The sequence below is a fragment of the Saccoglossus kowalevskii genome, chromosome 17 (genome assembly GCF_978046115.1).
Source record: "Saccoglossus kowalevskii chromosome 17, keSacKowa6.1, whole genome shotgun sequence".
NCBI classification, from domain to species: domain Eukaryota; kingdom Metazoa; phylum Hemichordata; class Enteropneusta; family Harrimaniidae; genus Saccoglossus; species Saccoglossus kowalevskii.
In genome coordinates this window covers 25,542,977-25,557,371 of record NC_140657.1, presented here as the reverse complement: position 1 = coordinate 25,557,371, position 14,395 = coordinate 25,542,977, and the positions used below count along the sequence as shown (strand labels likewise).

The following is a 14,395-nucleotide window of genomic DNA, read 5'->3' as shown; positions in this document are numbered from 1 at the left end:
TTCCGTGTTCTGTCTCTTTCTCCTGATGACGTTATGCTTTAGAAGATTTGATAAAAGAGATTTGATAAAGGTAATATCCATAGTTAACTAAAAGATAATACGCATAGTGTGTTTGTTATTATTGTAGAAATGATAATCTTTCAGCCAGTAATGAGATGATTGTGAATCCATTGACAACAACCTTCACTTCTTTTCAACTTTTTGCTCGTCGAATAGAGCCTTATACATGTCACCCAGTTAGCCGCTTAGACCTTTGTCAGGGTTTTTGACGGTCCAAACTCCAGCATGCTATCTTCTTTTCAAAGCGGTCTCTCACTGCAATGTCGAAAATATAATGTTGTTGTGCAGACGCAGTATGTATATGTAAATGGTAGTCTTCAATAAACGACACAAATTATTCCTACATTTATATATTATGTTCAACCTTGACATTGTTATTATGCAAACGCCATTACGCTGGAGAAAAGTTTTCTTTTGTAATATACAATATATATAATTACTACACGTGTTTCTTTTGTTTTGTTTCAGTGGAGTATGTTTCCTTTGATAGATAACCAGACACATTCAGAATACTATTACCAACTGACAGTATATACTGGACCGATGCCAGACGCTGGCACCAGGTCAAAAATCAGACTTCAACTAGCTAGCAGTTCACATGATTCTGATGTCATACGCCTAGAGGATAGTAAAGGAAAAGTGGTGAGTGGCTTAATGAGTAATAATAATTACAGAAATGGTGTTGTCTCCTTTGCAAGTGTGTACCTGTATGCGCTGGACACTATCTTTGTGGGTGACATCAGTGTTATTTATACAATGTCCACTGGGAGTGTACGGAACTTTCTGCTAGCTGTAGACGAGTGTCTGGGCCCTCTAGAATACATTCATATTTGGCATGACCAATCAGGTAAAGGAGTGAGTGGCTCCTGGTATCTTGAAAGAGTAACTGTATATGATCTGCAAACAAATGACAGGTAATTGTGTAAAGTGTGCATGACTTCTAACTTGTTTTAACCGTATCTTTGACTAATCCATAAACCGATCTTGTTCAAACTTCTCACATGCTTCACACATCATGCATATATTTCACGATAGACAAATTGTAGCCATTGAAGCTGAAAAATCAAAATTCTCAGTCAGAAACTAGACCTCAGTCAATTATGGACAACTGTTTAAACTGTATCATTGATCATACTAGTTCCTTGGTGCATGTCATTTTTTTCATCAAATTCAAAATGGCTGGATTTTGGGCATATAATTTTAGCAAATGATTTTCCAACAATCATATTCAAACTTGTGTTGAAATGTCCTTCAACACAACACAACAATCTATTCAAATGGCTCCTCTTACGTTTTAGGTTTGACTTCACCTGTTATAGATGGCTGGCTGTCGACAAGGACGATGGACGAGTTAGCCGCGTCATATCAGTAGGTGGCGAAAAACAATTCTCATCATTCAAACACGTTTTCCTTAACACAACACGTGAGAACATCTCGGATGGTTATTTGTGGGGATCACTAATACATAGACCAATCCGAAGCAGCTTCACACGGGTTCAAAGGTTATCGTGTTGCGTGACGTGTATATACACGGCTATGTTGTCCAATGCCATGTTCTACAACACAGGGAACTACGTCGACACTACTGAGAGTGTTGAGCTAGGTTCATTACAATTCTCGTTCGGACAGTTATATATTGCAACAATGAGCTGCTTCATCAGTCTACCTATAACGATATTGGTTGCAATGATTTTCAGAAAGCAAAATCCTAGGAAAATATCTTCAAAAATCACTAACACTACGAGGAATACTGTAGACTATTGCCCGGACCGCTCAATGAACAAATGCTCTGAACAAATAAATAGAAAACGCAAACCACCGTCACGCCACTCTAATCAATGGATTGCCTACATGGGATGGTGTTGTGTATTTTGCACCATCTTCACGTCATCGTTCTTTGTTGTAATGTATAGTCTTGAATGGGGACCCGAACTATCAGAAGAGTGGCTCGCATCGGAAATGACTTCGTTTGGGTTATCAGCTTTTGTTGTTGACCCATGCAAGGTTTGTTAGCTTCAAATTGTTATATCCGACAATATTTCGGAATATATAAACGTACACATGTGAAGTTATCGATCATGTATTTTCTATGTATTATTCTAATCATATATTCAGGCAATGATATTTGCAATTGTATTAGCGTTGATATATTCTGGATTGAAGAAACCTTATGTACACGAGAGCAAAGATACAGAGCGACTTCAGAACATATGTGACTCTAAACAAAAAGACAAACACGGTAATATTTAATTGTTTTTTTTTTTTGTTTTTTTTTTATATTAAAGTGTGATGTAATAAATACAATGCAAAGATTGTAATTGATCGTATATTAAAGTGTGATGTAATAAATACAATGCACAGATTTTAATTAATCGTATATTGAAGTGTGATTAATAAATACAATGCACATATTTTAATTAATCGTATATTAAAGTGTGATGTAATAAATCACATCAACAAGGCCAACAATCATATTTAATTGTTCATTTGATGTAAATCAATATAGTTAATAGACTTAAATTTTTAAGTGATACAATATAAATTAGGTTACAGCACAATGTCAAGATACAACAAATGTCACAGCTAATATAACCCATACAAAATAGACACTGCATATGAAAGATAGCTGAAGAAAATATATATATATATATTTAAATGATAGATCGAAGATACCCAGAACTACGTTCCATGTAACAAATTGCTTTTAACAAATCTTACGATTGATTATAATAACCAATTTTAAATTAAAATCATTGTAATAATCACTTTGTTCTTTTCAAAGAAGCTATCAAGAAACTCGTCGTTAAAGATGGTCCGCCTTCTCAGAAAACGCTCCAAAACATCAGGAATAACTTACATAGAGGAGAGAGAACGTGTTCATTCTTCTCGGAAACCACAATATTTGTACTGATATTCATTACGGCAACCGTTTCCACGTTTATGTATCGTGACGTCACATTCTATTATTCCATTGATTAGAGTGGCGTGACGGTGGTTTGCGTTTTCTATTTATTTGTTCAGAGCATTTGTTCATTGAGCGGTCCGGGCAATAGTCTACAGTATTCCTCGTAGTGTTAGTGATTTTTGAAGATATTTTCCTAGGATTTTGCTTTCTGAAAATCATTGCAACCAATATCGTTATAGGTAGACTGATGAAGCAGCTCATTGTTGCAATATATAACTGTCCGAACGAGAATTGTAATGAACCTAGCTCAACACTCTCAGTAGTGTCGACGTAGTTCCCTGTGTTGTAGAACATGGCATTGGACAACATAGCCGTGTATATACACGTCACGCAACACGATAACCTTTGAACCCGTGTGAAGCTGCTTCGGATTGGTCTATGTATTAGTGATCCCCACAAATAACCATCCGAGATGTTCTCACGTGTTGTGTTAAGGAAAACGTGTTTGAATGATGAGAATTGTTTTTCGCCACCTACTGATATGACGCGGCTAACTCGTCCATCGTCCTTGTCGACAGCCAGCCATCTATAACAGGTGAAGTCAAACCTAAAACGTAAGAGGAGCCATTTGAATAGATTGTTGTGTTGTGTTGAAGGACATTTCAACACAAGTTTGAATATGATTGTTGGAAAATCATTTGCTAAAATTATATGCCCAAAATCCAGCCATTTTGAATTTGATGAAAAAAATGACATGCACCAAGGAACTAGTATGATCAATGATACAGTTTAAACAGTTGTCCATAATTGACTGAGGTCTAGTTTCTGACTGAGAATTTTGATTTTTCAGCTTCAATGGCTACAATTTGTCTATCGTGAAATATATGCATGATGTGTGAAGCATGTGAGAAGTTTGAACAAGATCGGTTTATGGATTAGTCAAAGATACGGTTAAAACAAGTTAGAAGTCATGCACACTTTACACAATTACCTGTCATTTGTTTGCAGATCATATACAGTTACTCTTTCAAGATACCAGGAGCCACTCACTCCTTTACCTGATTGGTCATGCCAAATATGAATGTATTCTAGAGGGCCCAGACACTCGTCTACAGCTAGCAGAAAGTTCCGTACACTCCCAGTGGACATTGTATAAATAACACTGATGTCACCCACAAAGATAGTGTCCAGCGCATACAGGTACACACTTGCAAAGGAGACAACACCATTTCTGTAATTATTATTACTCATTAAGCCACTCACCACTTTTCCTTTACTATCCTCTAGGCGTATGACATCAGAATCATGTGAACTGCTAGCTAGTTGAAGTCTGATTTTTGACCTGGTGCCAGCGTCTGGCATCGGTCCAGTATATACTGTCAGTTGGTAATAGTATTCTGAATGTGTCTGGTTATCTATCAAAGGAAACATACTCCACTGAAACAAAACAAAAGAAACACGTGTAGTAATTATATATATTGTATATTACAAAAGAAAACTTTTCTCCAGCGTAATGGCGTTTGCATAATAACAATGTCAAGGTTGAACATAATATATAAATGTAGGAATAATTTGTGTCGTTTATTGAAGACTACCATTTACATATACATACTGCGTCTGCACAACAACATTATATTTTCGACATTGCAGTGAGAGACCGCTTTGAAAAGAAGATAGCATGCTGGAGTTTGGACCGTCAAAAACCCTGACAAAGGTCTAAGCGGCTAACTGGGTGACATGTATAAGGCTCTATTCGACGAGCAAAAAGTTGAAAAGAAGTGAAGGTTGTTGTCAATGGATTCACAATCATCTCATTACTGGCTGAAAGATTATCATTTCTACAATAATAACAAACACACTATGCGTATTATCTTTTAGTTAACTATGGATATTACCTTTATCAAATCTCTTTTATCAAATCTTCTAAAGCATAACGTCATCAGGAGAAAGAGACAGAACACGGAACAAATGGTGACGAGGACCAAAGAATTATCTGTAACGTCTGCTGCAAACACTGTAGCAAAGTCAATTCTGTTTACTGGAACAACAAAATCCGTCGCCGTGAAGGAAGTAAGATGATTGCACTTGCATTCTATATTGTCTGTGCCAATTGGTGTAACAACCTATGGCAATAAAATAGTATTAACGATTTAGTCTTTGGGATTGTCGTAAGCTTATGTGAAAATGCTGCCACGTACATGATATATGCTGTGAATACGTTGTTTCAGAGAAACACATCTGACTGCCCTTTTTTACACAGCGATCATCATTAGCTTCATAAGACAGTGACAAAATGCATGGTCTCAACACATGATTCTTAGTAAATAAGATATATGTCCTACAATAATCGTGTCATTCATTAAGATTTAGCGTAATATGGTAATTTCCAGTACTTTGAGAATTCATATTATTCAATTATAATTAATTATAATTAATTGTTCTTAATTATCAATAGGTGAAATATATATACTATATACTTGCACAGTTCTGTTAAGCGGTCTACAGTGTACTAGTTACTCTATTCCCAACATTCAGGAATCTAGCATGGCTGCACTCACCTCACAACCATCTGCCTGCCAGCTATTGCTTTCCGTGTTCCAGTATCTACACAAGTTTACTGTGACCTGTATGGTTACGTTGTGTGACACATTGCCATGATCAGTGAAACCATTTCTCGATGTGTCATCTAATAATTAAAAGACATTTTAAAGCTCTACCGAAGATTATATTACTTAAATCACTTTAAATGTTATTTATTTCAGAATGACGAGTTAAAGAAATTAACAAATTTGTCCATGGTGATGTCAAGATCGAACACGTACCTTTATATAATGACAGATAGTAAACACCCTGTTCAGTCTGTGGTTCCATGAACAACGGATAATTACTACGTACAATCATCTCCTGATAGAAGCTGCTGTTCTCATTTGGTAAATTGGCATTTGAAATGTCTACTATATATGACGCATCTGTATCATTTGAATTTACTTCAACTGTTATGGTAACGTTTCCCGGAACTTCCATCACAAAATACACAGTTTCCTCACTTTGAATTACAAAGTTCTGCTGATGTGTTACATTGGCAGAATCTAATGTTTTGAAATCGTGTCGCCTATTTAAATGAATGTTGTAAAATGAGTTCACGTTGCTATTATGGGTGTCGATTAAACTTCCATTTTGATAAAATAACTCCAAGGATATGACGTTTGCTTTAGCCAGGTATTCTGCACTGATCCATGAATAGGGATTCTTTGAATATGAAATGAACTGCAAACAAATTTTAAAAATGTATATCATCATTGTAAATATAAATTATTATTTAGCAAATAAAAACAAAAATCCATATGATTTTGAATATAAATTGAATGTTTACAGTACGTACTTTTGTTCCCACTATATGTCGCGGTGCATCTTTAAACTGTGCGAGTGTTGATGGTAATTGAAATCCACCAATATCGGATTGAAGCTTTATACCAGACAATAGGTGTGCTTCACACTTATATAGTACTACATGCATGGAGTCTGTGTTGAAGATCACGTGACCTCCCGGCACCATTTTAGACATTACAGATAACAACACTCTATCTACCAGATGAAGGTTACGCTGTTTCGTTGTTATTGCTCTATCCTGGGGTGGAAAACAATTCATTGTAACGGAGATGAGAAGATTTCTATAGCGAAAACTAATCAGTGAAAAATAGGCAAACTCCTGAATATAGTCGATCAAAGATGTCACACACCCGCCTCTATGACGTCATAGTTTAATCGAATAATGTAGATGATAATTCATGGCTGTAGTTTATTCAAATAATGTTTAATATGCGTTTTCACGTTAATTCAATGTCAAGGCAATATTTAGTTTATTGATTTCAACATAGTACATAAGCAAGAATCGGAATTGGTACAGGGAACAGCAGTGCATAATCCAGTACACAATATATATTATTATCAAATTTATATAAAAATGTGCTCCAGAAAAAACGTGTCACCATAATTTCATCTCCGCCAGGTATAACATTATCATATATAGATAGACTCGAATCCCATGCAGTCATTACGCTACTTGATGCGTCCAAAATATCTACAGAAAAGAATAATAATGTTGAAATACGGAAATGTGTTAAAAAGCGCCAATAACTTATAATAACATAACATAATATATATATATATATATATACATATACAAAATATATTGCAGTTCTGGGATTACGGTGTGGATTCTGAAACTTCTGAAACGCTAAATATAATACATATCTTCAAAAGGTCCAACTAGTCGGTCGTTATCTCTCCTATTATCGTTTATTTTTATTTAGTAACAATATTATACGTACATTGCACAGTTGGCCTCGTCATTTCAATTGACATATCATATTGCTGGACATGGAGTGAGCTGGCAAGGATTTCAAGCAATGAGGTGACCTTTTCCTTAAATAACAACGAATGAATATAGATTGTACAGTTAATAAATAAAACAGAAAATCATTCATTGAATGCGAGTATTACATATTACTATATATGAGTGCATTCGAACTTATTCACAGTTCATTTACAATGATGTCGTTAACTGATCGCAGTGTGCGTGCAACAGCTACTATACCCGATTGCCCTGTAATATGCATGTAGAAAGATAACATGTGGGACATTTTTGAGTTCTGAGTTTTGTGGGATTCCTCAGGCACATTTATACATATTGTCCTCACCTGTGATACAGTGGGCAGTATTGTAGGATCGTTGAATTGTGTGATTGAACGTAATGCATTAGCAATCAAAATAATCATGGAAGAATTGAGTCCTGTTTCCTGGATTATTAGTCGTTCTATAGCATCCAGTTGTAGTTCACTGATCTGGAATAGTATATACAACTAATCAATCAATCAATCAATCAATCAATCAATCAATCAATCAATCAATCAATCAGTCAGAAAACCAATCAAGAGCGATTGCAGAATAAATAAAACTGAGTCTTAAAATTATACTTTGAAATACTCGTGCAAGAGATTTTGTGAAATTGTAGGATGCCCATTTGGGTGGAATATAAGAGAATGCCTAAACAGTGGTTTTGATTTTGATACATTTTTACATATCCATTATTTAACAAAATAAATACACTTAACACTTATTTATGCATTATTCGCCATGATAATTTATATATATATACTTGATGTATAACCTGGTCAGTCAGTAAAATTCACCTTCTGCATCTCTTCCAGAAACGAATTCATGTCAGTCTGAAAGGTAAAAATGGAAAGTTTTGAACTAGATGAGATATATGTTTCAATATATCAAATAAGAAACTATATACTGTAATAATAATAACATTTTCTTAAGCAATGTTTACTGCCAAGGAATGTTGCGCCATACCGAGAGACTAAAGCAAGACCAGGAATAAACAGGATAAACGTAATCTTTTAATGTAAAGCAATTGTATGTCGAGGCAAAATATGTGAAGTGAGCATTTTCTGTATTTTTTATATTAAATACTGTCATCGTTCATAATAAATGTGAATTTGTCTTTCTACTTCATATAGTGACCACATGAGTAAAATTACCATATGAGACGATATACTGACGTGATATTGCTAGTATTTTACAAAGTCATTTCTTGTTGCTGTACAAGATATTATAGAAAATAAATTGGGATCAATTATTGAGATGTTATTGTGAGGTCAGAACATTTAAAAACAAGATCACTATTAAAATATGTAAAAGAGTTTCAGTGGTTAGTTGTAGGCTAATGTATGGATGAGAATGCGGACATAATTGCACAGAAAGCGAAAATGAAACTATAGCTTAATGCTGAAAGGTCTGGCATAATGTAGTTAAGTTTTGCCTTGGATGAGCATGTGACTATTGCAACAGTACCTCTATGATCGTCGATAGTACGTCAGATATGATTATTATGCGGTTCAAGACAATCATGGAATCTTCACGAAAGTTAGTTGCACCAAGGGTGATAAACATGTCATCCACTTTGACATCATGATTTGCAAACACCTATATTTACAAAAAAAAAGAAGAAAGAAGGGTAAAGTTGCATATATTGACGTCTGACAGGTATGTTCTTCGAGAAAAACGCATAAGAAAATAGCATAAGTTATAGTATGCTTATGATTCCAAAAACCACAGTTGTGGCCAGTATTTCGTAAACTCACAACAACAGTGGTGCTTACAACAATGCTATAACGAGTAACGATTACCGACTCATACTAAGAAGAAAACGACGAATTGACAAGTAATTGCTTTGCTTAGTATTGAACTAATGAAGTTTAACAAAATTTAAATGCATATCACGAGTAGTCACAACATCTGAATACCTAAGACCTGCATACAAATCGACCTAACTCGAAACATAATTTTGATCAATGAATACATGTCTATTATATCTCCCGTTGCGTGAGCTCCGATTTTAAAAATAGACTTGGTGGTCTCTTCTTAATATAAGAAAAGCTGGTCAGAGTTTAGTCCGTGATGTTATGTAACATATATAAACGTTTTTGAACAGTTTATGGTAAATACGTCAAGATCCTCGTTATGGCTTCATAAACAGGACAGGACAGGACATTTTAATATGCATATTATAACCGGTCACTGGTAGCAAAGTGATTGTCGCATCAGACTCATGGTCGGTAGACCCAAGTTCAAATCCCACCTTATGATGAACATCAAAAAAAGGGTCGACCCCCCTACCCTTGGTGAGTGCCATAGACTAAATGGGAAGGCCAATTCCACTGTCCGAGATTCATTTACTAACTAATGCTACTTTGGGGGAACCTTGGTTAAGGTGCTTGTTTTCGACCGAGCCTGGTTGACGCCAGAATAGCGTATTCAAATTGCTATTTGATTAGGGAGATGGCCGCATAATCCTGTCATGAGGTCCCGAACATGAATATGACTTCTGTGGCAAAAATGTGTCAGCACTAGCACTTGCAATTTGCACACAAACAAATTCAGGAGAGAAAACAGTGACATTCAATGTCCGGAACTGTCGCCTAGCACAAAATACATTAAAAAAAATATAATTCGGGCAGTGGGGCATTCTGATTGGTAGCGAAGAACTTCGGTATGTTTTAATTATAGGTATGTCGTCCACATGCCATATGATCTATACGTGACATTCTTGAGAACAACAATAGCATTAACGAACAGCCTTCACATGTTCTCCAAACATGATGAGGTAAATTACAGTTTTAGAGCTATGATTGAATATCCATCAGTAACTCATTTGTCTCTGAGTCGGTTTTTATATGACATTCTGTTCACACAATTTATTAACATTTATTAAATAAAATATCAATTTATTCCAATAAATGGAAAATAAAAATTACCCTGTCTCAATCCAAAATAATGGTATTCAGGAGAATTATGTGAAACATTGATTCTTTGAAGGCTACAGACTTGATGTTAAAAATAAAAAAACAGTACAATATTACAATTGTTCAAAATAAATCCCGATATCTTACGTCGGGGCTATAACACACTATACCGAACCATGTTGATAAAGGTGAGCTTTGTTGATTTTCAGCACATACGTTCACACTATGTCATTGCCACCTAGACGTTCCTCAAAACGAGATAATTATTGTGAATTTAAAGTTGTCTTTGTACAAAGTCTGTACTTATTGTTAATCACTTAGGAAATTCAGAGTTTCTGAGCATTGTTTGCGTGTATAATTTGAATGTTACGCAATAACAGAAAAGATATGCACTATTCTATGACGAGGTTGAAAATCAAACATTTAACATGTAAGTACAGGTTTATTACGAACATATAAAACATGCCCTGATAAATAAATAAATTCATCGCACTGCTACAATGGGAAAGGCAATAATTATTCTCACCTTACCAACAGTTTGCATAGTACGTGGTTCTGATGTTATAGTATCAAGCTTTTCAATTGGTCCAGTATAATGTTAAAGGGCGGCAGTCGTCGTGTCGCGTCCTATTCGATATGGGACTCCTAGCGACGTATACAACGCGTGTAAAATACATTGTTTATTTACATGAAATTCGAACACGCGCTGCGCGACGACCACCGCGCTTTAAATGTATTTTCCTGTGTATATATACTTATCTTATCTTACTTATGTTCTGTGTTTATTATTTTATTCAGTTGTTTGTATAGTGTATATATTTGGGCCGATGGTATTGTATTTGAATAAATATACTATAAAGCCATCGCGTCATGGCATTATCCTACGATATATACCTTAATACTGAATTCTTCTTCAGTGTAATCCCCTATATAGTCCTTGACACGAACGATTACTGTAACTGTGTAATTATTCTCCGGGCGACCGTTTTTGAAGTATAGAGGCGGAGACGTTGGATTGATACTACTATACACAAATAATAACGTTCCATCTGGATTAGTTTCATTCTCCTTGGTCCAGACTTCATACGTAAATGGCTGCGAGTCATCCACATCATAATAGTCACTACAATTTATACGGAATCCAGTTTCAAGAACGTGACCTAGTGAGTAAAAATGAATAAGTAAGATAACTTGAACATTCGTGTACTGTTTGTTGCTGGATTTATCATTTTTTTGTGCATTTATTTAATTGTTTTGTTCCGATACTGACCATTTCCACACATGTAACAAATCTAAATTCTGATACTACTGTACACGTTGACCCATATTTGTGTAAATGCACCTTGACCTATGTATATTGTACGGCTATTTCGATTAATGGTCAGGTGTCCCAAATTATTTATTAGCCGGATGCCATGATTATTCAATTCGGCGAACGTTATCCTCTCACATTTAATTACTTTACAAAACGATCCAATGGCTGCCAGTTAACATGCATGTCGAATAGAAAATGTCACGTTTGTGTTACTCATCAATGAGTAACAATGAACCAAGCTGACTGTCAGATCTTCTACATAAATCATACCTCCCTAGACAATTTGAAACGAAACGAAACCACGAAAAAAAACCTAAATCATATATGTACATATTATCATTTACAATATCTATAATTATATACATAAATAGATTGGATTACTATACGCTTAATCTACCTTGCTTTGGAAGTACGTCACACCAGCCACAACTTGGTGGGTAATTGGAAGTAAAAGAATAACTGGTTTCCATCGATTCAGAATCTCCTCTTAAAACTGTGACTTGAAGACGAAATGTTCTTCCTTCGTTGAGCAAACTTGTCAATACAAGACTTTGCTCATGTACTCCTGAATACATTATAAAAATATTTAAGTTAATTTTAATACATTAATCATTACTCAATTTTGGGAGTTCAAAAAGTTGTGTAATTCAAGAGGGGTAAATAAACAATGACATACCAGTTTCCGCAAGATGGTCCAAATCGAGGATGTCTTCTGTGTTTGATCCTAATGTCTTACTTTTCATGAATAGTGCCCATGAATAGTGTAGCGTTTCATTGGAGTGACAGTTTACACAAGTACAATAAACCGATAATGACGAGGATGGGTTCATCTTAACGCCACAGTTTGAGACGCAGCTATAAAATAAAGATATTTAACATCAAACCATCTTCAATATAAGTTATATGATTTTGTCGTGTAGCGGTAGTGCGTGATTGCTCAACTGTATTTGTTAATATTCACGTTGATTACATTTGTGTACTCTAAATATCACTCTAATTTGATATTTTTTTTTATTGCAGTAAAACACATTCTTATTGCATTGCCTGAGTCTTTGTATACTTCACTAAATGTTTGATCTTAAATGGAACACATCAATGGGATTACTTACACAATAGATAGCTCCATCGTTTCCTTTTCTGCAAAAAGAAAATAACAAAATCAAGTAAATACAATTACTTATGTATAAAATAATGTTCTAAACTCTAATTGATATTACCGGACTAAATAAATTGTACAACGGCTATTTTGCAGAAATTAATCTATTTTAGTTATTAATTAAAACCAGTTACATAAGAAATATTTTAATTTATTAAGTCGTTCACTGGTGCTATTGATTTGAATATTGCATTCGATATAACCGAGATGTGATACTTAATATAGTTACTAGTTAATATATTTGCAAGCTCAATGACCTTCAATAGTCACTGTACTGTTTATAAACCATATTATTTTTAAATATATCTCACCAATTTAATGAAACTGATCGCACCAATTTTGTGAAATGTGACTAGTGATTTTTCGCAGGACTAAATTATGCTTCCTTAAACCGGTGAGTCTATTTGACCACAATACAATCTCTTAGTCAGTTGATTACAATAACGAAATTGTCTCATTATTACAGGTTCATTTGTTTTTGTCCACACTCGCAGTGGCGGCGGCACGGGGGTGCAGTCGACCCCTCGAAAAAATGCTGGGGGCATCGCGTCGCGTCACCGTGTGTGTGTGTGTGTGTGTGTGTGTGTGTGTGTGTATGTGTGTGTGTGTGTGTGTGTGTACTTGGATTGCTATATGTTGCGAGGACTTTGCATGGTCAAACGACCTTTATTGCGAGGACCTAGGGAGACTTCCGAGGACGTTTTGACTGTCCTCGGAAAAACACCCTTTAAAAACAAAAGAAATTTGATAAAATACCCTTTGACGTTCTTCTGACAGGGGTCCTCGGTAGGTACAGAAACATTGATGTGTGTGGTTAAAATCCGCACATTTTCATTGGAGGTGTTTTGTGGCTCACAGCGCCACCAAATTAGCATATCCACACACCTTAGGCATACACACTGTACGTGTGTGAACGCGGAATTAACTGCGCTAATTAGGTGGGAGCGCCACCAACCAAAATTTTTTGGTGAATACACACACTATTTTGAAAAGGCTTTTAGACTGATTTTTTAGCTTTGTTGTAAGAATAATTTACGTTTATTCATGTTTAATAATTCCAAAGCCCCCAATCATTCGTAAATTCGACACTGAAACAACTCCATTGCTGAAAAAAGACTTATTACAGAAAAATAAATCTATGGTGTTACCGTATTTCAGTGACGTCCGAGGATTGAAAGCTGCTCACAGCCTGTGAACGCATACAGCAGGTTATCGAGCTGGACACCCCCGGATTGACCTACATAACGTTAATTTGGCAATTTGATGTATGCCAGCTTCAAATACAGTCAGATAACGAACATATGTTAATTTACATAACAGTCCTAAAAAGTACAAATCATTTGAAAATGAAACTTGTATGATAAATCTGGTTGTTACATTTGACATGCCCTGATTTCAAGAATTCGTCATAGTGAACGCCCCATAATGCATTGCGATTGAAAAACTAACATGGCCGCCTTCGTGATACAGAATAGTTTGAATTTGTGGCATTTAGTGTCTCGTTCATTGTTATTCAGGAATTTTAAACATATTAACCATCCCCTGGCTTATATTTGCTAATAAACGAGTGAGTACATTTCTGCAGGTCTTCACAAATGTTCACCAAATCGAATAAACATTAAACTGGTTTTGTACTGAGTCACACG

At 35.3% G+C, this 14,395-nt stretch overlaps 1 protein-coding gene across 1 annotated transcript; it reads right to left on the bottom strand.

The window, feature by feature from the left end:
- Nucleotides 1–3,952: 3,952 nt before the first annotated feature.
- On the bottom strand, nucleotides 3,953–12,719 carry LOC146732771 (polycystin-1-like protein 2). The gene is made up of 14 exons (XM_085491950.1): nucleotides 12,703–12,719; nucleotides 12,270–12,448; nucleotides 11,991–12,158; nucleotides 11,173–11,438; nucleotides 8,828–8,959; nucleotides 8,158–8,193; nucleotides 7,666–7,809; nucleotides 7,297–7,390; nucleotides 6,955–7,046; nucleotides 6,348–6,593; nucleotides 5,788–6,232; nucleotides 5,524–5,651; nucleotides 4,861–5,088; nucleotides 3,953–4,402 (listed from the first exon to the last, which is right to left on the bottom strand). The coding sequence occupies exons 1-14, from the start codon at nucleotides 12,717–12,719 to the stop codon at nucleotides 3,953–3,955; spliced, it is 2,625 nt and encodes an 874-aa protein (XP_085348076.1).
- Nucleotides 12,720–14,395: the final 1,676 nt, after the last annotated feature.